This window comes from Giraffa tippelskirchi, chromosome 10, assembly GCF_054371585.1.
Source record: "Giraffa tippelskirchi isolate mGirTip1 chromosome 10, T2T-mGirTip1v1.2.pri, whole genome shotgun sequence".
Taxonomy (NCBI): Eukaryota; Metazoa; Chordata; class Mammalia; order Artiodactyla; family Giraffidae; genus Giraffa; species Giraffa tippelskirchi.
In genome coordinates this window covers 55396388-55424301 of record NC_137284.1, presented here as the reverse complement: position 1 = coordinate 55424301, position 27914 = coordinate 55396388, and the positions used below count along the sequence as shown (strand labels likewise).

Sequence of the window (27914 nt, the reverse complement as noted above, 5' to 3'; positions counted from 1 at the left end):
AGTACCTCCTGGCACACAGGTCGGGTAGTCTCTGCGCCGGGAGTCTCCGTGGCCGGAGTCCAGTTTTCGGGAATCACCCTGCCGGTAAGGCGACTCGGCGCGGGGACGCGGGACCATCAGCGGGGAGGGTGAGCGGGTACGCTGTGCCGGGAGAGCGCACGGGGAGCGAGTGCGCGGAGCGAGCGCGGGAAGGACGTGCTCCAAGGGTGTGCGGGGAGGATGCCCCGGGAGGAGGTGCTGGGCGAGCGCGAGCGGAGGACGTGACAGGAGGGTGTGCGGGGCGCGCGCGGAGGAAGTGCGGGGAGGATGTTCCGGGAGGGTGCGCTGGGAGAGCGCGCGCGGAGGACGTGACAGGAGGGTGTGCGGGGAGGATGTGCGGGAGGGAGGGCGCTCATCCTCGCCTCTGCTGCTTGGGTGTCGGGGCTCCGCCAGGATGCTGGGTCCACCCGGTGCATGAGATGCGCGGCCCAAACCGAGCGAGATGGGTCCCGGGACACCTGGAGCGTCCCCTTCTCGTGAGGGGAGAGGGGAAATGACGTTTTGGAGAAGGACTGTTACCAGACCTTCAGAGTTAAAATGAACTCAGGTGTGTGCGTTGAGCCAACAGATTAAGTGTCACAGCGTAAAATACTGGCGTTAAGGTGTCCGGCAGATCAAAAGAGAAACTTCACAGTTAAAGTATCTGACACAAATATGATTTGCACCGGAGAGCGGGTCTGTTTGCAACTCTTGTAAGCGGCAGGTTGCTTTCAAGATGGGCATGTGGGGCTGCCTCTCCAGCTCTGGGGTCTGGGCGTGTCCAGGTAAGTCGAAGTCCCCGGCCCGCAGCCTTCTCCTACCCGCTCTTTCCCAGCCCTGGCCGTCTTTCGCTCTCCTCGCCGGAGGTCAGCTCTGCCCTGTGCAGTTCCCCGCTGATGGTGACTTGCAGAGAAACTCCTCTGAAATCCAGGCTGGAATGGGGCCATATCCTGTAAGGCTGGCTCCAGGCGTAGTGGCCCTGCGCTCTGAACTCCCTTTGGCTGTTTTCCATCCTCCCGGCTGCCCCTCCGTCCCCTTGCCCTGCCTAGCCTGGGCTCCCTTCGCACATCTTTCCCCGCTTCCTGTGTTTCCGGGTCAGAGACCTTTGATTCCATTCATTGGCTGTGACCCTGGCTTTTAAAAGATTTGCAATTTCCCTGAATAGAAAGAACCGTCGCCCAGTGGGTTTCCCACCCTACCAACCCCTCCCAGGACTGCCTCTTCACTTGGCCTGCCTGACTCTCAGCAGAGGGCCCCCTCTCCCACTTCTGGGTCAATTCCCCACCCCACCCCCCTTTTCAGAGGCCAAGCTGACCTTTTAGTTGTCTTTCTACATTCGCTTCAAGACTGCAGACTAATTCAAACAGGTTTATCAGACATCAATTATATTTTTTATTCCAGTACTCTCAGCCCTGGTGGGCATTGAAGTAACACTTTAGTTGAAGCAAAGTAGTTTTTCTTTACGTTGGCTTTTGTCCAAGTGAACTTTCTCTTTGTCATAAAATTAATACAAATTCATTGTTTTTTTTTTTAAACAGAACAAATATATAACAAGAAAGTGAAACTTTCAGTTTTTCCCCCGCTTCCTAAAGATAAACCCTGAACATCTTTCTGTTCTTCCCTCCCTCCTTCCTCTCATATACACACACACATTTGCTCTTGAAATATCTTCATTCAAAAAACAAATTATAAACATTTACACACTAATCTATATGCCCAAAGTAACCCGCCTGTCTGAATTTGATTAAATAGGTTAAAACTAAAACAGAACAACAACAAACACAAAACAAGGAAACCAAAACCAGCTGCCAGCTGGAGGGCTTTTTAATTTTGCAAGTTGGATCTAGCCAAGCTAGAGTAAGGACCCTGTTAAGGAAGTGGTGGTGGTGGTCTAGTCGCCAAGTCGTGTCTGACTCTTGCGACCCCATGGACTGTAGCCTGCCAGGCTCCATTTGTCCATGGGATTCTCCAGGCAAGAACACTGGAGTGGGCTGCTATTTCCTTCTCCAGTGGATCTTCCCGACCCAGGGATCAAACCCAGATCTACATTGCAAGCAGATTCTTTACCAACTGAGCTCTGAGGGAAGCCCCTGTAAGGAAGGGGTGAGGTCAAACTAGGTCACATCCTGTCTCACAGAACAACAGGCAATGGGGAAACTGAAACACTCTCTGGAACGGCCTCAGTTAGGGACCAGAGTGTGAGTTTCAGAACCTTCTCTTCACTGATGGTTGGCAAGAAGGCGAGGGATGGCTTCCTGCATCTCATGTGGAAATGTTGCCAAGCTCTTGGCTCCTAGTCCACCAATGCTGAATAGAAAGATGGAGACAGTTTGGAGGAAATAGAAGTGACTATTCCATTTGCTGGGCAAGGGGGAGAACATAGCAGGCTAACACCTCAAGTACTATGCTTCCCCTCTAGGGGAACCGAGAGACTTTATATAGCCTGGTTCTCGTCATCTAGGGTAGATGATAAGGCTCAAAGTGATGAAGGTCTCGCCTTCTTCTTGCATTATTTCAAAACAGTCACAGCTGGCGTCAGGCTGCCTGGTAATTGAGTCCGATTGTCTCTGGGTTATGAGCTTCCCTTGTGGTTCAGCTGGTAAAGAATCTGTCTGCAATGTGGGAGACCTGGGTTCAATCCCTGGGTTGGGAAGATCCCCTGTAGAAAGGGAAAGGCTACCCACTCCAGTATTCTGGCCTGGAGAATTCCATGGACTATACAGTCCAGTCAGTCAGTTCAGTTGCTCAGTTGTGTCCAACTCTGCAACCCTACGTACTGCAGCACACCAGGCCTCCCTGTCCATCGCCAACTCCCAGGGTTTACTCAAACTCATGGCCATTGAGTCCATGATGCCATCCAGGCATCTCATCCTCTGTCATCCCCTTCTCCTCCTGCCTTCAATCTTTCCCATCATCAGGGTCTTTTCCAACCAGTCAGTTCTTTGCATCAGCTGGCCAAAATATTGGCATTTCAGCTTCAGCATCAGTCTTTCCAATGAATATCCAGGACTGATTTCCTTTAGGATGGACTGGTTGGATCTCCTTGTGGTCCAAGGGACTCTCAAGAGTCTTCTCCAACACCACAGTTCAAAAGCATCAATTCTTCCACGCTCAGCTTTCTTTATTGTCCAGCTTTCACATTCATACATGACTACTGGGAAAACCATAGCTTTGACTAGATGGACCTTTGTTGGCAAAGTAATGTGTCTGCTTTTTAATATGCTGCCTAGATTGATCATAACTTTTCTTCCAAGGAGCAAGCATCTTTTAATTTCATGACTGCAGTTATTTTGGAGCCCAAGAAAATAAAGTCTCTCATTGTTTCCCCATCTATTTGCCATGAAGTGATGGGACCTGATGCCATGATTTAGTTTTTTGAATGGTGAGTTTTATGCCAAGTTTTTCACTTGCTTTTTTCACTTTCATCAAGAGGCTCTTTAGTTCTTCGATTTCTTCCATAAGGGTGGTATCATCTGCATATCTGAGGTTATTGATATTTCTCCTGGCAATCTTGATTCCAGCTTATGCTTCATCCAGCCCAGCATTTCTCATGATGTCCTCTGCATATAAGTTAAACAAGCAGAGTGACAATATACAGCCTTGATTGACTCCTTTCCCAATTTGGAACCAGTCTGTTGTTCCATGTCCAGTTCTAACTGTTGCTTCCTGATGTGCATACAGATTTCTCAGGAGGCTGCTCAGGTGGTCTAGTATTCCCATCTCTTTCAGAATTTTCCACAATTTGTGGTGGTCCACACGGTCAAAGGCTTTGGCATAGTCAATAAAGCAGTAGATGTTTTTATGGAACTCTCTTGCTTTTTTGATAATCCAACGGATGTTGACAATTTGATCTCTGGTTCCTCTGTCTTTTCTAAATCCAGCTTGAACATCTGGAAGTTCACAGTTCATGTACTGTTGAAGCCTGGCTTGGAGAATTTTGAGCATTACTTTACTAGCGTGTGAGATGAGTGCAATTGTGTGGTTGTCTGAGCATTCTTTGGCATTGCCTTTCTCTGGGATTAGAGTGAAAACTGACCTTTTCCAGTCCTGTGGCCACTGCTGAGTTTTCCAAATTTGCTGGCATATTGAGTGCAGCACTTCCACAGCATCATCTTTGAGGATTTGAAATAGCTCAACTGGAATTTCATCACCTCCTCTAGCTTTGTTTGTAGTGATGCTTTCTAAGGCCCACTTGACTTTGCATTACAGGATGTGTAGCTCTAGATGAGTGATCATACCATTGTGATTACCTAGGTTGTGAAGATCTTTTTTGTATAGTTCTTCTGTGTATTCTCGCCACCTCTTAATATCTTCTGTTTCTGTTAGGTCCATACCATTTCTGTCTTTTATTGTGTCCATCTTTGCATGAAATGTACCCTTGGTATCTGATTTTCTTGAAGAGATCTCTAGTCTTTCCCACTCCATTGTTTTCCTCTATTTTTTTGCACTGATCACTGAGGAAGGCTTTCTTATCTCTCCTTGCTATTCTTTGGAACTCTACATTCAAATGGGTATATCTTTCCTTTTCTCCTTTGCCTTTCATTTCTCTTCTTTTCACAGCTATTTGTAAGGCCTCCTCAGACAGCCATTTTGCTTTATTTCATTTCTTTTTCTTGGGGATGGTCTTGATCCCTGCCTCCTGTACAATGTCACGAACCTCTGTCCATAGTTCATCAGGCACTCTATTAGATCTAGTGCCTTAAATCTATTTCTCACTTCCACTGTACAATCATAAGGGATTTGATTTAGGTCATACCTGAATGATCTAGTGGTTTTCCCTACTTTCTTCAATTTCAGTCTGAATTTGGCAATAAGGAGTTCATGATCTGAGCCACAGTCAGCTCCCTGTCTTGTTTTTGCTGACTGTATAGAGCTTCTCCATCTTTGGCTGCAAAGAGTATAATCAATCTGATTTCGGTATTGACCATCTGGTGATGTACATGTGTAGATTTGTGTCTTGTGTTGTTGGAAGAGGGTGTTTGCTATGATCAGTGCGTTCTCTTGGCAAAACTCTGTTAGCCTTTGCCCTGCTTCATTCTATACTCCAAGGCCAAATTTGCCTGTTACTCCAGGTGTTTCTTGACTTCCTACTGTATAGTCCATGGGGTCAGAAAGAGTTGGACACAGTTGAATGACTTTCACTTTCAATTTGTTGGCCTGCAACCCTCTTTCTGCAATGCAAAAAGCTACAAGGGTTGATCTATTACAAGGGAGCACAGGGAATGTAAACACCTGGTGCAGGATGTAGTTTATGGAGTTAAGGGGTGTGATAGGTTGGCTTTGTGAAGCACAAATCTAGTTGCAGCAGTACAAGATTCTTAGCAGTTAAAGTAAAGCTAGGAGTGATTAACTCTTTCGGCACTCTCTTTCTTCTCTAGCCTGTTCACTGCTCCCTTTACTTTCCTTGTTCTCAGGGGAGAAAAACTTCCTATCTATTTTTGCTCTGATAGAAACAAAGAGTGCTGCTGCTAAGTCGCTTCAGTCGTGTCCGACTCTGTGCGACCCCATAGACGGCAGCCCACCAGGCTCCACAATCCCTGGGATTCTCCAGGCAGTAGTTCTCAGCAATTAATGATTTTAAAAAGAACAAAGAGTGAGGGAACCAACAACCCTTCTTGGGCAAGAGAAGTCACTGTAGCAAAGACCAGAAAGCAGTCATAAAGACCCCAGTTCTGTTCCAAAGATTGAGCTGTTTTGCCCAAACCCACTCAAGGGCTCAACCACCAGATGAGCCTCAGTAATGGTAATGCTGACCTTTGCTGACCCTCGAGATTTACTCAACAGGTGCCTAGATCTTGTCAACCTAGAGTTATTTTAGGAAGGGGGCCCCTTCCAGGGCCCGAGAGTGGGCTCTTGTCCAGAACTCAGAAATGAATTATCCGAGGAGATGTGTGTGCTGACAAAGCAAGAGACTTTACTGGGAAGGGGCGCCTGGGCAGAGAGCGGCAGGGTAAGGGAGGGAACCCAGGAGAACTGCTCTGTAGTAAGGCTCCTACTCTCGGGTTTTATGGTGATGGGTTTAGTTTCCGGGTTGTCTTTGGCCAATCATTCTGACTCAGTCCTTCCTGGTGGTGCACGCATTGCTCAGCCAAGACGGATTCCAATGAGAAGGATACTGGGAGGTCGGTAGGAGATGTGGGGTCTCCTTTGACCTTTCCCGAATTATTCTGGTGGGCGGTGGCTTGTTCTTTGTACCTTACCAGGACCTCCTGTCACAAAATAACTCTTGGCAAATGGTTACTATGGTACCTGGCCAGCATGGGCAGTTTCAGTCTGTTTCTCCTAACAGAATGACTTTGCCTTTTAATGCTAAACTGCTCTTTGGGCAAGATCGCTGCTGGCTTTGCACATACACAGGATGTTGGGGTGTGTTATCCACTAGGCAAGGGCATCTAGGACTCCACTCTACAGGGAAGGTCACATGTGCCATTTGGTGAACACACATGCACCCTTGGCTTAGGACGTCCCATTCTGCTATTGGGGGAGACAGTGCTTTGAGGGCTAACTCCCTGTCTTTTTGCTTGTTACCAGTAGTAAACACTCCTGCTTTAACCAAAAGTGCCTGGTGTGTTCAGAGGTTCAGCACCACTGGCATTAGGTCCATTGAGTCCCCTAGCAGTTGGCAGAGTCGACAGGGCTGAGACAACAACAATCGGGGAACCCTCATGCTCACAGCGAAGCCTCAGGACCTATGAACCCAGAGCCAGGTTCTGAGATCTCTGGGAGACAGAGCCTCTGGGCTTGGAATCTAGTGAAACCCTCCTGTTTAGAGAACAGAGGGTCCTAGAAAGTGAGAGGGGCCATCTTCAGAACACTTGCAGCTCTTGGGACAATGTTAGAAGAAATGTTTTCTAAAACTGACTCCAGGCCACAGCATCCTCAGGTGCAGGGTCTAACCCATGGAGCCAGCCATGCTGTGGGAAAGCCATCAGCTCTTCTGGAAGCCCTGGACCAGGGCATACAGTGTTACCACTGCCACCCTGAACCCTGCTGACCCCAGTTAGATTGGACCTGTGAATGACAGAGTTGAAAGTCAATGCTTCTCCAGTAACTGACCTGTAATTCCTACCTGCCCTGTTTCCGCAAGCGCTTCCACCTTGGGTGATGCCTGTGGGCATCTTGTGTAGGAAGCTGGTGCCTCTGATGAAGCATTCAGGTTGGTATATCATGTGGCCTTCCTTCCCTGTAAATCCACTGGACACAGGCATCCCTTAGAGCCTCATCTGTATACACCTTCCAGCTCTTAGGATTTACCTTCTGGATCCAGGATGCGCCCAACTTTCCTGTTGTGATTGCATCTCTGCTCACCCTCTGTGATCTTCGATGATCACAGGAAATCTTCTATGTTGGGGAAGAAAAACTTCTATCCACTTAGATTCTCTTCTTGTTGTTCAGTTGCTAATTCTTCTGCATAGAGAAGTTAAACAAGCAGGGTGACAATATACAGCCTTGATGTACTCCTTTCCCCAGTCTGAAGTAGTCCGTTGTTACATGTCTGGTTCTAACCATTGCTTCTTGAGCTGTATACAGGTTTCTGAGGAGACAGGTAAGGTGGTCTGGGATTCCCATCTCTTGAAGAACTTTCCACAGTTTGTTGTGAGCCACACAGTCAAAGGCTTTAGCATAGTGAGTGAAGCAGAAGTAGATGTTTTCTGGAATTCTCTTGCTTTTTCTGAGATCCAACAGATGTTGGCAATTTGATCTCTGGTTCCTCTGCTTTTTCTCATCCCACCTAGTGCATCTGAAAGGTCTCAGTTCATGTACTGCTGAAGCCTAGCTTGAAGGATTTTGAGCATTACCTCGCTAGCATGTGAAATGAGCACAATTGTAAGGTAGTTTGAACATTCTTTGACATTGCCCTTCTTTGGGCAATGATTCTATTCTTGGAGACTGCAAATTAAAAAGACAGATTACCAAGAGAACAGAACAGACAGATTTGAATTAATATGTGTATGGGAGAATTCAGCAAAAAATGCAATTTTAGGAGGTGGTTAGAATCTAGGGCTTATATACCATCTTAATGGAAGTGGGGAGAGGCAGAGAGGCACTTGGGAGAGAAAATGCCTTCTTAGAAGAGGGTGGGGCAAAAAGGGACTTGTGCAAACACCGAGGACTGTGGAGAGAGGAGTGGTCACTTGAGAGAGATGAGCAATAAGATAGGACAATATCTGTTTGGGTTTTTTCAGAGAAGAGGAGGTTAGTTTTTTCTAGGAGGGGTGGTGACATGTTTGGAAGTCCCAAGGTTGAGGCCTGTAAGGGCTTTCAGGACCTCAAAGTCTTGAGCTCAGAATAGTTGTTAGGTAACAATGGCTTATTTTGGAGCCTTTTGTGTGGATCTAATATGAAAGCCTCTGACTGTCACTCACTGCTTCCAAGATTTCAGAGCCCCCATTAACCTCCAGGATCGGGTCACGTTGTTGGTGGTGACACCTGGCTGCCCTTGCGCCTGGTCCCTGACCAGCGTGCAAGTCACCCCTCTCCACCCTGAGCCGGCTGAGCTGCTTGTCTCTGCATTCTCTACGTATCTCATGGGGTGTCATATCTCCTCACAGTAAATACTGTTTGTCCTATACTCTCTCTGCTGCATCTTTTCCTGGCTATTCCTAGGAATCAGGGATCATTAAGAAATAACCCATTCCTCACGCTGAACTAGAAAAGTCTGTACCTTTACCCAGTTCTCCCTAGGCCAACAGGCATTGGAGTTCACGTTCACACACGTTTACTGCATTGGACTCAGAGTCCTGCATCTTGTCCTCTCTCTACAGATCACACACACTACAACACGTGCTGATACTAACCTTAACAGGTACACTTGTTGGTGATTTTACTTGAATGACTAATGAGTGCAATTCTTAGCACCTTCTGCTATCTTACAGATAAATAGAAAGGCATTGTAGTTGTTCAGTTGCTAAGTCGTGTCCAATTCTCTGTGACGCCACGGACTGCAGCATACCAGACTTCCCTGTGCTTCACCATCTCCCGGAGTTTGCTCAAGCTCATGTTCATCTAGTTGGTGCTGGTATCCAACTATCTCATCCTCTGTCACCCCCTTCTCCTCCTGCCTTCAATCTTTCCCAGCATCAGGGTCATCTCTATGAGTCAGCTCTTCGAAGCAGGTAGCCAAAGTATTGGAGTTATATCTTTATCATCAGTCCTTCCAATGAATATTCAGGATTCATTTCCTTTAGGATTGACTCGCTTGATCTCTTGACTGTCCAAGGAACTCTGAAGAGTCTTCTCCAGCACCAAGGTTGGGAAGCATCAATTCTTTGGCACTCAGCCTATTTTATGGTTCAGCTCACATTTGTACACGGCTACTGGAAAAACCATAGCTTTGATTATATGGACCTTTGTCAGCAAAGTGATGTCTCTGCTATTTAATATGCTGTTTAGGTTTGTCATAGCTTTCCTTACAAGAAAGAAGCATCTTTTAATTCCATGGCTGCAGTCACTGTCCACTGTGGTTTTGGAGCCCAAGAAAATAATCAGGCTTTAGCATAGTGAGTGAAGTAGAAGTAGATGTTTTTTCTGGAATTCTCTTGCTTTTTCTATGACCCAGCGAATGTTGGCAATTTGATCTCTGTTCCTCTGCCACTTCTAAATACATCTTGTACATCTGGAAGTTCTCCATTCACGTACTGCTGAAGCCTAGCTTGAAGGATTTTGAGCATTACCTTGCTAGCATGTGAAATGAACATAATTGTATGGTAGTTTAAACCTTCTTTGGCCTTGCCCTTCTTTGGGATGAAACGTGACCTTTTCCAGTCCCATGGTCACTGCTGGGTTTTCCAGATTTGCTGGCATATTGAGTGCGAACTTTAACAGCATCATCTTTTAGAATTTTAAATAGCTCATCTAGAATTCTATCACCTCCACTAGCTTTTTTCGTAGTAATGTTTCCTAAGGCCCCTTGACTTCATACACCAGGATGTCTGGCTCTAGGTGAGTAACCACACCATCATAGTTATCCGGGTCATTAAAACCATTTTTGTATTGTTCTCTGTATTCTTGCCACCTCTTCTGCTTCTGTTAGGTCCTTGCCATTTCTGTCCTTTATTGTGCCCATCTTTGCATGAAATGTTCCCTTGGTATTTCCAATTTTCTTGATCTATCGTCTTTCCCATTTTATTGTTTTTTTCTACTTTGCATTGTTCACTTAAGGGCTTCTTATCTCTCCTCTCCGGAACTCTGTATTCAAATGGGTATATCTTTCCCTTCCTCCCTTGCCTTTTGCTTCTAAGGTACTAAAAAGGTGAAGTAGAAGTATGAGGCAAGCGCCTGAATTGCCCCTAATGTTGCAGCTCCAGCCACAGCTGTATTGGGTGAACAGGGGTGGGCAGGACCGGATGGCAACTTTTGTGGGTGGAGAGCATTGTGGTGCTGATTCAGTGCTGGTGTTTGAACAAGTTAGCTTTTCTCAGCCACGGAGGAAATGAAGTGGTTGCTGCCCAAGTATTGACCTGGGGTGATGCCCAGGCTGAAAGTCAGCCGTACGACATCAAGGGTGTGTCCTTAGGAAATATGTAAGCATATTGTCTGTTGGAGGAAACAGGTGCATGATAACATTAATTCAGTAAAGCAAATGAAAAAGCAGTTGTCAAAAATGTTCCCTAAATTGTCTGAATGAGCTTGCCTATGATGACTTCTAGTTACACTGCACAAGGGCTTCCCTGGTGATTCAGATGCTAAAGAATCTCCCTACAATGCAGGAGATGTGGGTTCTATCTCTGGGTTGGGAAGATCCTCTGGAGAAGGAAATGGCAACCCACTCCAGTATTCTTGCCTGGAGAATCCCATGGACAGGGGAGTCTGGTGGGCTATAGCCCATAGAGTCGCAAAGAATTGGACACGACTGTGTGACTTCCAACACTCTTAAGTTGTGACCTGAGTTGAACCGACTGCAGTGGACCCTGGAGGGCTCCCTCTCTCTTTGTCTGCATTAAACCCCAGGGGGACAGACTTTGGCCTTGATGGTGAAGGACCTATTTTCTGATTCCTTTGATGGTTGGAAAAAATAATGCATCTTCTTGACAAAAAAAAACAACACCACACAACTTAAACGTTGGGTATTAAGTTTTGTTTGATGGCCTTACTGAGGACTTAAGTTCAGGGAACAGCCTTTCAGGTAGCTGTGAGAAATGCTCCAAAGAGGTAAGAGTGGAGCCAGGATATATAGGAGTTCTGCTGAGAGCAAAACAAAAACCAGGCACTTAGTTGAACATCAAAAGATTGCAGCCAATCACAAAAACCAGACATCTCAAGTTAATGATTTCAGCGCTTTTCTATGTGTGGGGAGATGTAAGAGTCTGGGCTCCTTGAAATCATTCATCTGATATTATCTTAACCACCTAGGGCCAATGTCTTGTTTTTCTCCATCTTGAGTATCCTAGGGTGCACCATGGGGATGGCTGCCTTGGCTGAGGACTTGACGGAGGCAACATTGTTTACAGCAGTGGCTGGTGACGTCTTTTTACCCACGAACTTCACATACACATTAAAAGATTTATTTATCAGCTGCACCAGGTCTTAGCTGCAGCCTGTTCTTAGTTGCAGTTCTCCAACCAGGGCTGCTGCATGCGGAGCTCAGACTCTTTGCCACTAGACCACTGGGGAAGTCCACTACACATTTTTATTAACTTGAAAATTTCTTCTGAAATTCCACCTTCGCATGGTTCCCTGAGTGGTTATTCTTAATCATCACCAGGGTTCCTTTTATAGAAGTGGGGTGCTCAGCCTTGCTGGTGGCCTGCAGAATAAGGGTGAATCTGAGTGAGCAACCAGTCTGCCCATAACAGCAGTGTGGCTCTTGGACCCCCCTCTGTTCCAGCTGGTCTGAGGGCAAGTAAATTGAGAGGGGAGGGACTTCCTTCAGCCCCTCCCCATCTTTGACCTTTCAGTGGGTGGGTGGGATAGCCATATCATTTATCCTCCACACCCAGCTCCTTCTGAGAGTGAAATATGGCTCTGGTGGTTATACCAGGATTCCTTAGGCAAATGTGCATGCATGCTCACTCCACCTTAACATTTTAAGATATTTAGTGAGGAAGTTACCAGTTAGAACATTGCAAAGGCTGTAATCTTCTCTGCACAAAGTTCGTTAAATAAAGCTTTCTTGTCTGCAAGGCCAAGCCCTGGCCCCAGGAGGAGTTGTCTTGGGGGTGGGGAGCTCACAGCCTGGAGGGGAACACCTGCCAGGCAGGCCCTAAACTGAGTCTAAGGGGAAGCCTACCACAAGCAGACTCAGGAAGGAGCTGAGGTCCAGGGTAGCAGAGAGCGAGGTCCGGGGCAGCAGAGGGCAAGGATAAGACAGAGAAAATCGATTCTCTGGTTTAGAGGCAGGAAAAGAACTGGGCTAGAGAGTAACACTAGCAAGTCCAGACAGGATGCCTTCTCTGTGGCTAAGTTTCAATTCCTGGAAAAAAGGGATGGATTCTCCCTGAGGACCCCCTGGAGTACCCTCTGAACTCTGTGATTCAGCTGCTGCCCTGTGGGAAGGCACCTCTAACCCTTCCTCTTTCCGATACCCACCTCCCCCACACCACCCCCAGAGGAAGAGCCGGCAGACTGGAGGGGACAGATTGCAGGAAGAGGTGACTGACTCTCCATGACCCTAGGCCCGACTTTATCTCTCGGGGACAGTGAGGGCCAATAAGGAAGGCTGTGGGCTGGTGCTCCGGAAGACGTGTTTGCACTTATTACAGACAGTGAGGTGGATCCCAGAGGGGCAGTAGCTGCTGCCTGCAGGGTGCACGTGACAAGAGTGGCATTTCCTGGAACCAGACTTCTTCAGAAACTGGGCTGTCTGCGTCTCATTTCATCCGTCTGTCTGCTGGATGCTATAAAGGCAAATTATGCCCTTAGAGTTTGATCACTGAGTACAATTCTGATTTGTTTTCCCCACACCATCAAGCAGTTCTCCACACCAGCTCCTACACCATCAGGAAGTCCTATAGTTGGACTCAGTTCTGATGCTGTCTACCTGGGGACAGTGTCAGACCCCACAGGCTAGGGGCTCAGTCCAACAAGACTGTCTGCCTTCCCCCACCCTGAGCCCTGCACTCCCATCACAAGTCTGTGTTGTCACCTGGCTATGGATGGGAGGTTCCCAGCAACCACCCCTGCCCCGCCCACCTTGAGTGCAATCAATTTGCAAGTGACTCAGGCTGCTGGGCTTCCCAGGTGGCACCAGTGGTAAAGAACCTGCCTGTCAATGCAGAAGACATAAAAGACATAGATTTGATCCCTGGGTCAGGAAGATCCTCTGCAGGAGGGCACAGCAACAAGCTCCAGTATTGCCTGGAAAATTCCATGGACAGAAGAGCCTAATGGGCAACAGTCCATCGGGTTGCAAAGAGTCAGACATGACGGAAGTGACTTGGCACGCATACGTGCACAGGCTGGCATTTCCTGAGAAGTGTCCTATAAATGCTAAGGGAGGATGAACGCCAGGTGAGGAGAGAGAAGGCAACTCTCGAGAAAAATCTGTGCCCCAGACCCAATTATAATAATATTCTATGGTCTTCAGCATTTTCTAAAAGTGGTCAGTATTTAACTGTGTAACAGCAGCCATCGATCCTTTTCTCCAAAAGGAGACCTTCTGGGTTTTAGCTTGGTGGGTTTGATTTTCTGATAAAGTAGCTGGTGGGGTTCCAGGTTGAGAACCTGACCTGGAGATGGTGGGAGAGGCTCCATGCAGAATCCACCCACTGTGTTCACCTCTGGCAGGTGCTCAGGCTCAACTCTGCAGTGTCAGTCTGATTGCCCAGCCCCAGTAAGATAACTGTGGTTGCGTCTCATGGACTTCCCTTCTTCTGGCTCTGAGTTGGGGCAGGGCAGTGGGTTGATCCATACCTGCCACAGGTCCTTCCCTTCCCTCCATGGCAGGTGCTGGAGAGCTGCTGCCTTTGCTTGCTCCCTTCCTGCCCTGAGCTGGAGGAGAGTTAAGATTCTAGAAGGGTGAGACAGCCCGGTGTAGTCTGTTGGGTCAGGGCTGTCTTGCCCTGGGGACTGCATGAGACACCAGCCCACGCTGACTTTGGGTATATTTCCGCCAGCTCCTCTCTGAAATTAGCAGCCTTCCTGGTTGTATATATGTGCCTGCATGTGATGCAGATATGTAGGGTTCCTCTTGAAGGCACTGGCCTTCCACAGGTTAACGTGGCCTTGCTGACAGAGCGACAGTGGTTCCTATTGGGAGGATTAACTAGTGTTCAAATAATTAAACAAGGAGCCCACTGGACCGTGGTGGCTCTAATGCTGAGGCAGCCCGTGTCAGCAAACTGAAATCTAAGCGGTAAATGCCTCAAGGCTGCAAATTAAAAACAGTATGAACAACCATCACACACTGGGCCTCTTGCTGCAGCCATCAGTCACATACTGGCTTTGCTCCCACCTTCTCTCCGTAGGTTGCTCCCCAGCTCCCTGGGTGACCACTGACTGCAATCGCTGTGCCCTCAAATGAACTCCTAAAATGTTCCCTATTACCTTCTCACAGACTCTGCTGTCTTCTCCTAGGGTCCTGCCTCAGCTGAGGGAATGGCCTCCACCGCAGCTGAAACAGAGAAGCCGGAAGATCACAAGTAAGGTGACCTGCATGCTGCCCGGGCTAGCTAGGCTGGTGGTGATGACCTTGAGCCCACAGTGTTCTAAGAGCTGAGGCGCGTGGACGCTTTGGTTCTCGGGTCAGAGCCAAGCGAGGTCTGGGGGGCTGAACGCTGGGTTGGCTGACAGCTGAGCTGACTGAGAATGCCTGGCACCTGGTCCCGGGCAGTGGCTTGTAGCCTTGGGGTGTTTGTCTCTCAAGGATACCAGTGCTCAGACCTGTATCCAGGGGGGTTTCCTTACTCCTGGACACTCTTTGTGTGTGTGTGTGTGTGTGTGAGCTAAGTTTTATTTGGGGCAAAAAGAGGACTGCAGCCTGGGAGGCAGCACCTCTGATAGCTCTGAGAGGCTGCTCCAAAGAGGCCATTGGGGAAGGTCAGTACATAAGATTTCTGGGAAAGGGGAGCTCAGTGCAATCCGACACTTATTTTACAAGAGGCTTTCTCCTCTTGGACGCTTTCTGAATCACAGTCCCTGCTGCCCTCCCAGCTCTCTTGGTTCTGACTTTCAAATACTTTCCTTATTTCTTTGCAGACGTTCATTATCCACTGTGATTCACATGGCCAGTCTTTTATGTATATTAGTGCATTGCTGGTATTGATGAAAAAAAATTAATAGTTGATCTGAGAAAAAAATGGAAAATTATATTCCAGTTAGCCTGAGAATTATAACCCAGGAGATGGTTTTTCAAAAAGCTCTGAGGACTGTTTTGCCCAGTAGGGGTCAAAGAGTTTGAGACAAAGTGTAATAACATCAAATGATATATTACTGGGTAATGATGTATTACTTCTCAGGTGGCGCTTGTAAAGAACCCACCTCCAGTGCAGGAGGTGCCTGAGACAAGGGTTCGATCTCTGGGTTGGGAAGATCCCCTGGAGGAGGGCATGGCACCTCCTCCGGTATTCTTGCCTGGAGAATCCCATGGTCAGAGGAGGCTGGCAGGCTACAGTCCATAGGGTCACAAAGAGTCACGACTGAAGAGACTTCGCATGCACTCACACACAACATATTACTGACAGTTTACACAATCCAGATATTCATCCACAAAGCAGTGGGTCATGGGTTGTCATGACCCCTCACAAGATTGAGAAGGAAGATGATACCTAAAAAATTTATGGCGTTTTGATTCCACTTGTTTGACTTAGTATGAATAGAATGCTAGATTTGTAATTTATGTATTCACTCAAAACTTTGATATAGTTCCATGTATTTTGGCATCAGTATTACTGCTAAATGTCTAGAAATTTGTTACCTTGGTGGTTTAAAAAATTAAATGAGGCTTGAAACTTCTAATTCAATTTTGAGAATATAAAGAAATACTATGTTATAAAAAAAAAATATCCAGGAAACATGTTATACAGTATTATTAACTAAAGTAGAAATTTTGTTTAAATCTAACAAAATTTTATGCTAGTGTCCATTGTTTTCATACCTTATTCAAGATTCACATGTTCAGTTGCATTGAGCAGCTTCAGCTGTACGCAACAAATTTTGGTAAATTCTCTCTTCATTTTTATTCTGTTACAAATATTTTCTAATTTTCCTTTTTATGGTTTCTTAGATACACACATCATTTAAAAGTGGATATTTAGTTTCCAAATACATGGGATTTTAAAATTATCTTTGATATTAATTTCTCATTAAATGCTTTCTTCTCTGCAATCAACCTCTGTGTTTCTTTAGTCTCCTAACTTTGTTGAGTCTTCCAATGGCTAAGTCAAAGATTTCTGTTGGTAAATGTCACATTGGGTTATTTTCAAATATATTTTGATAATAATTTCTAACATAATTACATGTAATAAGAGAACAGACTCTGTATGATTTCAATACTTTTAGACCTAAAGGCCATCCAGTAAGAAAGGAGAAATCCACCAAGTTAACCTAGGAGTACTGGACAGAGGTAACTGGCCACAAACTCAGCAATTAGTTTGATTTTTGAAACTTAAAAATGACTGATCCCAAGGAAGAAAGCAAAAGTGTGAGCAATTATTAGAGTAATTAACTTACAGGCCTGGTCTGGCATCTCGGGTCAGCTATCTACTTCAGATATCATAATTTTCTTGTCCCGGTCTGGCAGTGTTGATCTTAATGAAAGTCTAAGGAGGCCTAATATAGTCCCTTCTGAAAGTCCTTTATCTGATGTCTCTCCCAAGTGCATAATCCCCTCGTTGCAGGCCATGGTGCATGTGATCTTCATTCAAAGACAGATGACTTTAATAAGCTTCAGAAACAAACTGTACAATAATGTAGCAGAGCAACAAGGAGTCATCTGAGAAATGCATCTTAGGCAGTAAATACAGACCTCAATTAACAATTATTAGATAATTAATTTTATTACCTGATAAAGCTGATGAGAAGGTAAGAGTTTCCAATTTCTGGAGAGATCGGGTAGAAAGAAAAGATAACTATCTCAGTTCTACTTACTAATGTGTAATTTACCAAATCTCTGTAAGTCATAATTAGCTTGAGGGGAAGAGTTTCCTTATGTCTGGAAAACAGGCCCAGTGGTTAGGACTCTGAGCCTCCAGTGAAGGGGTTCATGTGTTCAATCCCTGGTTGGGAAACTAAGGTCCCATAAGCTGCTTAGCAAGGCAAAAAACAGAATAAGCAACTCCCCCCATCAAAAAAAGCACATAAAAACCACTGACCAGTAATTGCACCCGAGTCCTGGTAGTGAACATGCCAAGTCCTAACCCCTGGACTGCCGGGAATTACCAAAAAGTCCTTTCTATGGAATCTTTTTGAAGATGAAGCAGTCTATGAATGACAAAAGACTTAAAAAGGCAAGGTTAAAGATCTGATTACCTTGTATTTGGCAAAGAAACTTGGCTATTTCTGTGACATACAAAATTTTAACATAATAACTAGAATTATGATTGTAAATGTTATCAGGATGTACCAGATTCTAAGGAGTGGCATACAATTTCTAGAACATGTATATTAGTAATACTTAACCCACACAATGTAACCTAAGAATATTTACCACGACAATGCTTCCCATGTAATTTAACATACCAAATAAGCCTAATGAGTTTAATTTTACTCTCTGAGGTGCTTCAGGGGTCCTCTCTGAAGAATCCCAAAGTCAACTTCAGGGAGAATTTGGGAAGTTTGTCAAAATATTAAAAAAGTTTTAAAACACTTGGTCAAATAGGACCTTAGGTCACTGTGGCACAATACTTAATTCACTTAACCAAAGGGAGAATACAATCTTTCAAAAGCAAATACAGCTCACTTAAAAGGCAAAGACACACAATCCAGTATGAAAACCAGTTCAATATTTTAAGAAAACTTGATTTTTTTAAACATTAAAAAATACGTATTCATTTTTCATTTATTTGACTGCATTGCATCTTAGTTGGGGTGTGTTGGGAGCTAGTTGCCTGACCAGTGATTGAACCTGGACCCCCTACATTGGGAGCGCAGAGTCTTTAGCCACTGGACCACTAGGAACGTCCCTCCAAGAAAACTTAATTCTCTTAACACAGAGAGAAAACCAAGCTTCAGTTTTGTATCAGTTACTCTCAGTAACAAAATATATTTAATTCAATTCAATCCTACCTCACCATACATAAAACTCTTCTCAGGATTCCCTTTTCCTATGAAGGGCTCCTTGGTTCTCTTCTGGGAGGTTCCTCAGGAGGTTCTCTGGAGCCTCATGCATGTTGGTCGCCTGCTCGTGTCCTAATCCCACATGGACACCTGCCCTTTCCTTCTTTCTCTGCAGAGTCTTCGGCCCATTTTCAATTTTGGGGGCTGCCCCGGGAATGGCACTTGCAGAGATAACTTTAATTGAAATAGTAGGATCCCTAGTGCTTCCAATCATTGACAGCCAAACACACCCTGTCCCCACTTTCCTCTCCCTGATCTTTGCCCCCAAGTTGAGGATCCTGGGACTGATGGAGTGGGGATAGTGTGAAATAAAGGCTGGAGAGGGGACCTGGGCACCAGCTGAGGTGGACACACAGCAGTGATCCCCCACCCCCACTTTGGTTTCAGGCTCCCTTCCTCATTCTCTGCCAGTCCCTTTTTTAGAAAATGTTTATTTTTATTTATTTGGCTGTGCTGAGTCTTAGTTGCAGCACGTGAGATCTGTCTTAATTGAGGCATGGAGGATCTCATTGCCTGACCAGGGATGGAAACCTGGGCCCTCTGCATTGGGAGCATGGAGTCTTAGCCATTTGATCACCAGGCAAGTCTCTGCCAGTCCCTTGAGCATGAGACCCAAGACATCTGGGCCAGTTTGTCCAATAGCCATGTTTTTCCTTCCCTGCTGATAAACTCCTGGAATCAGAAGTCAGATTTCATTCCTTTTGCATCTCACCCATTTCTTTTACAGAGTAGGTGCTCAATGAATATTTGTTAAACCAATAAAGTGACAGAATAAAGGAAGATAAAGTCAAGTTTGAAACTGTATGTAGACTAGAGGTATAGTTTTCCAAGTAATATGTCTTTTACTTGTTATTTTAAAATCCTTTAAAAAAATGGAGTATAACCTTAAAAAATTGAAGCACTGTGGTAGACCTGACACTATTACAACACTGCAAGTCAGTTAGACCTCAGTAACAAAAGTAAGTCTGAGCTTGTTCTGTTTGCTATTGTGTGTCTAATTTACATATTTTTAAATCCTTGCTGGTCTCCAGAGTTACACCCTATTTCCTTCTCTTCCTGGAATGAAAGAGGAAAGAAAGCTTTTGTATTTTGAAATAAATGACAAAGTTGTTTTGTCACATCCTGTTTTGTCAGTTCCCATGCTTGCCTGGTAACACTTCTGTTTGTAGTCTGTTGTGAACATCCTGAAGGAGACCCAAGAACCGTAATTATAGTAAAACAATTACCTTTAAAGGAGCTTCAGATGCTGTGGTTGTGTTGTGACTTCAGAATTTCAGCTCGGCCTGGAGATTCAGCAGACATTCAGGGAAAGCTTAGGGTTTGTCCCCGCTGGATTTGGTCCCCTGGAAAGAGACCTCCTGCCCCAGGAGAGTGGGCTTGGCTAGGGACTGGTTGGGGTCCGGTACAGACTGTGGCTCGGGCAGGTGGCCTCTCCTGAGTAAGACTCTCCCATCTCTGCCCCAGTGCCATCCTGTGAGCCAGCCCTCAGCACCTCCCCTTTAGAAAAAGATCTGTCTCTCTTTCATATTTTGTTTGCATCTTTAAAAAAATTAAAAAAATTTTTTCACTTGATAATAATTTTTATTGACATGTCTTAACACAAAAACAATGCATTTACATTACAGAAAAGTGTTTCCCTCTTTTTGTATTGCTTCTTGACACTGTTGGGCTGTGAATTAACTTGGATGCCATTCAGGGAAATAGGAAGGAAATGTGAGAAGGGAAAGGAAGAAGCGATGAGATGCAGAAGACAGAAAAGCAAGCGCCTTTGATCTGGAGCCTCGGTATCTGCGAGGACCAATGGATGCCAGGAGAACAGGGACTAGAGACAGCAGAGGAGAATGTGCAGGTGGCCTGGGTCAGTCACATTGTGGTGTTTACAAATCCCAGGATGCTTAGACCTTCTCCTATATGGTTTTGTCTCACTGTTAGATTGAGAAGGAAATGTGATCAGTGGGTTCTGAGCAAAAAGTCTGACTCAGAAGGAAGAAATAGAAGGTCCTAATTGCTGTGAACTGGGGCCCCATGCTGCCTCCCTCTTTGCCCCTGGCACTGGGCAGCACACTTGTGTTTGGGATCTGGAAGGCACAGGTGTAGAAGGAGGTGTATCTAAGGCTGCAGATGCAATCTAGACCTGGGCATCATATTTAAAAATAAAGTTTTATTGGAACACATCCATACCCATTTGCATGTTGTCTGTGGCCACTTTGATGTGACAACAGCAGGGTTGAGAAGAGGTGATGGAGCCCGTATGACCGTCAAGGGAAAAAGTATTTACCATTTGGTCTTTTATGGGAAATGTTTGCTGACCCCTACTGCCAGCTAGCAGTGTACCGTCCAAGAGAAATATAATGTGAACCACACAAAGTTTCAAGCAGCTGCAGAGAAAAAAACAAAATGAAAAGATGTCTTTTCTCATCACTCTCTTTGGATATTGTACCAGCTAAGTGCTGGCTAATGACAAGGAAATGAAAAGGAAAGGCATCATATTGGAAAAGCCATCTCTGAGTGAGAGGATTATAGGCCATTTTTTTCTTTTATTTCCAGGCATATTTCCTGTGATAAGTGTATTATTTTTAACACAAAGCCACATTTATATGTTGAGTGAGCCTGAGTTGGGTAGCAACTGGCTACACTCTATATGGAGTGAATTGGCATTTTGATCTTTGTACCATTTGGTGCTCTTGTGAGTTCTGTCTGATCATCCTCCAAAACCAGCCCTGGAAGTGAAGAGGGGGTGAAGGGAAGGAGCGGGGGGAACTGAGATGGAACAGAAGCCTCTGTACATTGGGGTTGTCTCACTGCTGTGTTCCACGTGCCTCGCTGGCACAGAGCACCTGCGTGGTCTAGTTGGCCACTGGATGCTGGTTCTATAAACTGTCTCCTTTCCTGTTTTGGGACAGTGACTTGGTACAGCTCTGCAATCCCCACGTAGCAGCATTGAAGGAAGATGTCCTCTACCACTTCAGCCTCAGCACCAGCACGCACGATTTCCCAGCTATGTTTGGAGACGTGAAGGTAAAATGCTCAGGGCTTTTAATTCTTGGAATTTGTCCTAAGATCACTAATATTCTTAATGCTTCATTGAAAGACTAGGAAAGAGCAGACACTAAATCTTTTCTAGGGAACTGAGGGATAACAAGGAGGAGCAGTCACCGTGTCTGCTGTCTGTCATTTAAGATGCACATTGATTTGTTGAGCTGGTTCCTTCAATGGCTTACTTGCTGAATGCAGCTTCCAGGCTCCCCTCGTACTGAGCCTGAAGTGCCTGCATCCAGAATTATCCTCACAGAGGACTTTTAAAGTGGACTAAAGTTTAGAATTCTAAACTGAAAGAAGCCACTGACCCTAGATCCAGGGCTGCCTCATGGGATCATGGGATCATAAGGTCATGACCAGGTTATGTCCCACTGGCCTCCTGGTTCTTTCATGCTGTTTGTTTCAAACTGAGGGACAATTTTCCATTTTCATTCTTCCCTTAAATCTAACCTATAATTTTTTTCTAGGCTGTAGAAATTTTATTTTTATGTTCAGAGACTAATAATTCTTCGATCATTGAGTCCCTAAGAGTGACTTATTTACTTGTTTTTCTTCTGTAAGCGTTCACGTTTTGCGCTTTACAGACTGCAGGTTCTGTGTCTCTGAGATTTACCCGCTCCGTCCACAGCTACGACTGCCCAAGCCCCCACTGGCCCCTGACTCTCAAATTGGCCATTGGGTTCTCTGCCGGCAGGTGAAAGAGCAGTTAGAAGTCCATTTTACAGATAGGCTGCAGGACCCTGCTTGCACATTGAGGGCCCCGCACCACCTTATTCTGAACCCAGGCTCCCTCCAGTGGAGCGAGCTGCCGCCCGCGCAGGTGGATGGACCCCGGGCTGGCATGGAGCCTGGATTTAATCCACCCGGGGAGGAAGAGGCTGTCCTGCGTTTTGTGCAGCTGATTGCTTCACACTGTTGGGTCCAATAGCACTGAGCTGAGTGCATGAACCAGTGCTGCTTAAATCTGAAGGAGTGAGGGAATCACCAGGGGGCCTCCACAGCACACAGATTACTGGCTCCCCATACACAGCAGGTCCGGGGGGAGGCCAGGGAAGGGACTTACATTTCTAGCAAGTTCCAGGAAATGCTGCTGCCCTGGGGGTCCCACTTTGAGCACCCATGCTCTACAGATGAGGTGTGTGCCCTCTGCTGACGGGGTTCTGTTTTCTGTCTGCAGTTTGTGTGTGTTGGAGGAAGCCCTTCGCGGATGAAGGGCTTCATCAAGTACGTAGCCATGGAGCTGGGCTTTGACCACCCCGGTGCTGACTATCCCAACATCTGTGAGGGCACGGACCGCTACACCATGTTTAAAGTGGGCCCGGTGCTGTCCGTCAGCGTGAGTACCCGGGCTGACGGGGGCGGGCCCTCGGCTCTGCAGGCTCCCCGCCTGCCCTGCACACAGCCCGGCAGAGGAGACAGGGGTGAGGGGAGCCTGGAGCTGGGGCCCGTCTTCAGCACAGGCCAGGACACACATGGAAACACACGTGCACGCCCACCCAGCTGTGTGCAGACGGTGAGGACCCAGGTTGGAAACCAGAGGACAGTGCCCTGCCTAGTCCGGGGCCCCAAGGAGAGCCAGGACTGGGACCAGGTGGCCCCCGCCCTGGCCACCGCACAGGGACTTCCATCACACATGTGTGAGTCAGCAGTGAGTGAACACAAACCTCTGGTGTTTCTCGTTTCCCAGTTCTGGTTTCCTTTGTAGGCAGGAACGTTAAGCAAGTGCTGCCATAGAGTAAGGCTGCCCAGAGAGAGGGTGCCCCCCGCTCTGAGGAGCTGAGATGTTTGGCAGCTTCAACCACATAGCACACATCCGGGAATCAAGACGTGTTCAGATCTGGATACTCATAGTCCACGGAAGCAATTCCCATATGCCAGACTCCATGACAAACACATCCTGCAAGGAGTGCTCCGCCTAGGATCAGCTCCTGGTGGACGTGACTCCAGCAGACCTCCGGAGAAGGGCGAGGGTTGGGGATGGAGAGGCAGCAGCCTTCAGAGGGCGGAGCCGCATGCCGGTCACCGAGGATGGCTGCGGCAGAGCACGTGGAGAAAGGGGAAAATTGTGTGCAGGCCTTCCCAGGCCAGAGGGATGCTCATTCCCTGGCAACCACAGCCCTCTGGTCCTCAGTTGAGATCTGTTTCACTGGCTGTGTGCGTCAAACGGGGTCATCCGTTCAACAGCACCATGCAAACCTCCCCCATGTAGTCCTCGTTTTTCACTACGTTTTGAAGTTCGTCTTCTTTACCACCACTTAGCAGTGCACCACAGAGCCCACACGGACTCCACTGGAGCTTGACGCTAGTGTTTCTCCCCGGTTCTAGCACGGGATGGGCATCCCCTCCATCGCTATCATGCTGCACGAACTCATCAAGCTGCTGTACCACGCTCGCTGCTCCGGCGTCACCCTCATCCGCATTGGCACTTCCGGTGGGATAGGTCAGTGTGCAGAGCGTGACTGGGACCTTTCTGGGGGGTAAGGGGGGGCCATCGAGGGAACCCAGAGCTCCTACCTGGGCTATGCCCAAGGACAGCTCAGCAGCAGCAGCAGATGTGAAAACAAGTTTTTTTTTTTATTTATCTGCTTTTTTTTTGGTCCAGCTACTTCTCCCAACCCACACCCCAGAAATAGCTGCAGAAGGATTCCAGGCCACTCGCATGTGAAAACCTGTCCTTTTCCGGTTACACTCTCATGCCTCCTTGTTTGCTTGATTCTCTCTTTTTATTCTTTCTACTCCCTCATTTTTCTGCCTTTCTCCTTCACTTCACTCCTCCCTATTCTTGCAAAGATGTAAAACACCTTATGAGAAAGCCTACAGGAAACTCAAAGGGGGAAGAAAGAGATGGAATACAAAATTAAGATAAGTGTTCTTAAATTGCCTAAAAGCTTTCAGTGCTCATCATAATTTTGTTTTAACATCACAAAACGCTAAAAATTATGTTGAGTTTTAAGCCAAAGTCACTGAAACAAACTTGTTTTATGTAAGTTGTCCTGCTTTCAGATGTCCCAACTCAGGGCAGGTTTTTCTGCTGAAAAATGGGTTCTGACAATTCTCACTCCCGTCAAGGAGCTGGGAACTGCTGGAAGGAGGCCTGGCCTCTGCATTTGTTTCTGACAGTCTAGGCCTGACTTCTCCTGGATTTATGGTAATTTGAAAATTTAGGTTTTCCTGCTATGAAAGGGGACTTCTGTAGGCCATGAATCTTCTTGACAGATAGTCTCATTTTCTTTTCACTGTATAGACAGATTGACAGGTAGCATCCATGTTTGCAGATTGTCATTCAGAGTTTAACGGGGTTCTCAGGAAACACCCCAGTGACGGGGGAGGGCCCTGCCCACTTGGCTGTGATACCTTCCAATGCACAGGCTCTCTGTTATACACATGGCACCAGTGTCACCAGAAGCTCCAGCAAACCTTCCCTGAGTTCTTGCTCTGCGGGGATTGTAAAATCAATAACCAGAGAATGAATTCTGGAGGGCGTAGGGTGGGTTTTGAACCTCCCAAAATTGCTCCATAGAAATGGACAGATCAACTAAAGGGCTGGACCCCAAATCCTCAACAGCAAAGTGTGACATGGCATCCCCTCAAATCCCGAAATAGGAAGAGTGGGTGGGTGGCACGGGCCCCCACTCAGGAGGAAGCATGAGAAATGCTGTGGTTCCTGATGGATGTGAGAAGAGAATTCTGAAATAGCCAATGGGTATCCTGAGAGAGTGCAGGGTCTATATGAGGAAGATCTGCTGACCCTGGAGGAGGACTGCACCCTCCACTTTGAGGCCTGAAGTGGCTGGAAAATCCTGGGCACCATGAATTCATGAAAGCCACCATCTGAGGGTTCTTCCAGGTCCACACTTGGGGTGGGGAGACACTTGAGGAGCGTCTGTGTTGAAGCAGCAAGGAAAGTCCAGATGGACACACAGTGGGGTGAGCAGAGCTGGAGCTTGAGGATTGGTCATATTTTTTAATGTTTCATGAAAGCAGCTGATATAGGGGGCGGGGGCGTGGAGCCCTGGAACAGCTCTCGTGGCTTCTTCCTCCTAAATGTCTAGGAAAACCAATATCCCATTAAAGCAAGTAGTGGTGAGAAACGCTAATGGTCAAATCTCAAGCAAAGTTATTAAAAGTCCAAAGACCAAGGAGCAGAATAATGTTGGTACAACTGTGGAAATGCCCAGGGAGGCACAGTAAGCAGATCCTCACCAGGTGTCACTCCTGGAGGGAAGCCAGGGCATCAGGGGCTGGTGACCATGGGAACCAGTTTTGGGGAGCCCGGAAATTCCTTACACTATTCTTGCCTACTTTTGTCTTACTCAAAACCTTAAATACTTAAAAAAAAAAAAGATACAGAACAAGGACCAGCTGAACACTTACTGGTAAAGGGAGCCCCAGAGAGTTCCGGCAGCAACTGTTAAGATGCTATGCTGTTCAGTGGGGTGCAAATGCATGGTCACTTTCACTTTGTTTTTTGCACTTTTTCGTATTTTCTATAGGGTCTACCCATTCGTTTCTTTTACATCAGGAAAAATAAGTCTGGTGTAGAAAAGGGATCCTTACCTATTTCTTTTTAGGGCCTGACTGACCTTTCAGTGTTCCTGTGCAGGGATCAGGCCCTTCCCTTCCCGACCGCCGCCGCCCCCTCAGGCGCCCGAGACAACTGCTTCTTCCTTCCTTCAGGTCTGGAGCCTGGCTCCGTGGTCATCACCCGGCAGGCAGTGGACCCGTGCTTTAAGCCGGAGTTCGAGCAGATTGTCCTCGGGAAGCGAGAGGTCCGGAACACGGACCTGGACGAGCAGCTGGTGCAGGAGCTGGCGCGCTGCTCCGCGGACCTTGGCGAGTTCCCCACAGTCGTGGGCAACACCATGTGCACCCTGGACTTCTACGAGGGTAAGGGGCGCTCCGGGCTCCTGCTGGGGGTCTGCCGCCGTCGTGAGGGTAAGGGGCGCTCTGGTCTCCTGCCGAGGTCTGCCGCCATCGTGAGAGTAAGGGGCGCTCCGGGCTCCTGCTGGGGGTCTGCCGCCGTCGTGAGCTTGCTTCTCATGATTCCCACTGCAGACCGGATGCTGGAGGGCAAGCAGGCCCGTCGGGCTCGAAGCCATCTCCGTGTCTGGGGAGTGGGGTGGGCGTGCAGTAGGTGTTTACTGCGTGCCTATGCCGAGTGCTCCATGGTTTTCCAGGACAAGGCCGCCTGGACGGGGCACTCTGCTCCTACACTGAAAAGGACAAGCAGGAGTACCTGCAGGCAGCCTATGCGGCCGGCATCCGCAACATCGAGATGGAGGCATCGGTTTTCGCCGCCATATGTAACGCCTGCGGCCTCCGAGGTGGGATCCCTAGGCCGCCCCCCCCGCCCCCCCACCCCCGCCTGCTGAACCTCCCGCTTCTCCCCGCTCCTCACCCAAGTCCTCCTGGGACTACCCACCCACCCTGCCCCACAAGGCATGCCTCTGGGCCCAGTATACAACGCACCTCTGTGCTCTTCAGATTGACACGTGCTTCAAAGCAAGGATCCGCAGTGTCTCTGCCGGGACTCAGGTGCCACTAAGGGACCAGAAAGATGAGAAAGCTCCCCCGTCAGCTCAGGGCGGGCTTTGCTGCCAGCTATACAGTGATTCTGGCCTTCAGAGCTCCTCGGATTTCTGAGTTGCAGTTAACCCATCACAGTTCCTGACCTCACCCCTCCAGGTCCAGCTCTGCCTTCCAGAAATTCTGCCTTCCCTGTTGTCACATCACCTTGCCTTTGAAGGCAATACAGGGACCCGAGCTGGTTCTGGGGTTTGCTGAGGGAATCTCTTTGGGATGCAAAGGCAGCCGGAGAATGAGACAATAGGACAGGATGCTCTGCATCCCACACCTTCTCTTGAGGAGTGGAGGCTGGTCTCCCAGAATTAAGCTAGAAATCCTGCTGTTTGTGCTGACCTGGTGTTTGCTCCCTGCAGCGGCTGTGGTGTGCGTCACCCTCCTCAACCGCCTGGAAGGAGACCAGATCAGCAGCCCCCACGAGGTGCTGGCCGAGTACCAGCAGCGGCCCCAGCGGCTAGTAGGCCATTTTATCAAGAAGCGCCTGATGTAGGTCTGACACCCCCACGTCTATCTAGAGGGCGTTTGTGGTTCCTGCAAATAAAATCATTGCCACAGTCTCCTCTGTGTGACTTCCTGGATCCTTTATACAAGAATCTAGGGAACTGATTTCAGGTCAGAGGCAAAGAATCCTGCCTTAACTATGTAGATTAAAAAAAAATTTTTTTTTTAAATTTATTTTTTGGCTGTTCTGGGTCTTGATTGTTGCATGGGCTTTTCTCTAGTTGTGGTGAGTGGGGGCCTCACACTGTGGTGGCTTGTCTTGTGGAGTATGGGCTTTATGGCATGCAGGCTTCAGGACTTGTGGCGCACAGGCTCAATGGTTGTAACTAGGGGCTTGGCTGCTGCCAGGCAAGTGGGATCTTCCCGGATCCAGGATCTAACTTGTGTTTCCTGCATTGGCAGGTGGATTCTTTATTATTAAGCCACCAGGGAAGTCCAAGGATTTTTTTTTTTTTTTTTTTTAAGCTTCACTGGAGCATGTCTATCACGTTAGCCTGATTTGGGTTTTCTTTAAGAAAGTTCCTCAGTATTTGAAATATTTCTGGGGAGGTTTTTCAGAT

The 27914-nt window shown here is 47.3% G+C and overlaps 1 protein-coding gene across 3 annotated transcripts; it reads left to right on the top strand.

Moving 5' to 3' along the window:
* On the top strand, window positions 1–27410 carry UPP1 (uridine phosphorylase 1). 3 transcript variants are annotated; one of them, XM_081536363.1, is made up of 8 exons: window positions 1–84; window positions 14533–14597; window positions 21135–21249; window positions 22448–22606; window positions 23596–23710; window positions 25948–26157; window positions 26448–26594; window positions 27210–27410. In XM_081536363.1, exons 2-8 carry the CDS (start codon window positions 14554–14556, stop codon window positions 27341–27343), a joined length of 924 nt encoding a protein of 307 aa, XP_081392489.1. In that variant the 5' UTR covers window positions 1–84; window positions 14533–14553; the 3' UTR covers window positions 27344–27410. The 3 variants fall into 3 exon arrangements, with proteins under 3 accessions (XP_081392489.1, XP_081392491.1, XP_081392490.1); XM_081536365.1 differs by lacking the exon at window positions 1–84 and adding an exon at window positions 309–586; XM_081536364.1 differs by lacking the exon at window positions 1–84 and adding an exon at window positions 376–803.
* Window positions 27411–27914: the final 504 nt, after the last annotated feature.

What these genes read in the sequence shown, in the direction of transcription:
- UPP1 (XM_081536363.1), top strand. Translation starts at nt 14,554, where the DNA reads ATGGCCTCCACCGCAGCTGAAACAGAGAAGCCGGAAGATCACAA. An exon ending in CTATGTTTGGAGACGTGAAG is followed by an intron (nt 21,250 to 22,447) that starts GTAAAATGCTCA and finishes TTCTGTCTGCAG; the next exon opens with TTTGTGTGTGTTGGAGGAAG. An exon ending in CACCCTGGACTTCTACGAGG is followed by an intron (nt 26,158 to 26,447) that starts GTAAGGGGCGCT and finishes ATGGTTTTCCAG; the next exon opens with GACAAGGCCGCCTGGACGGG.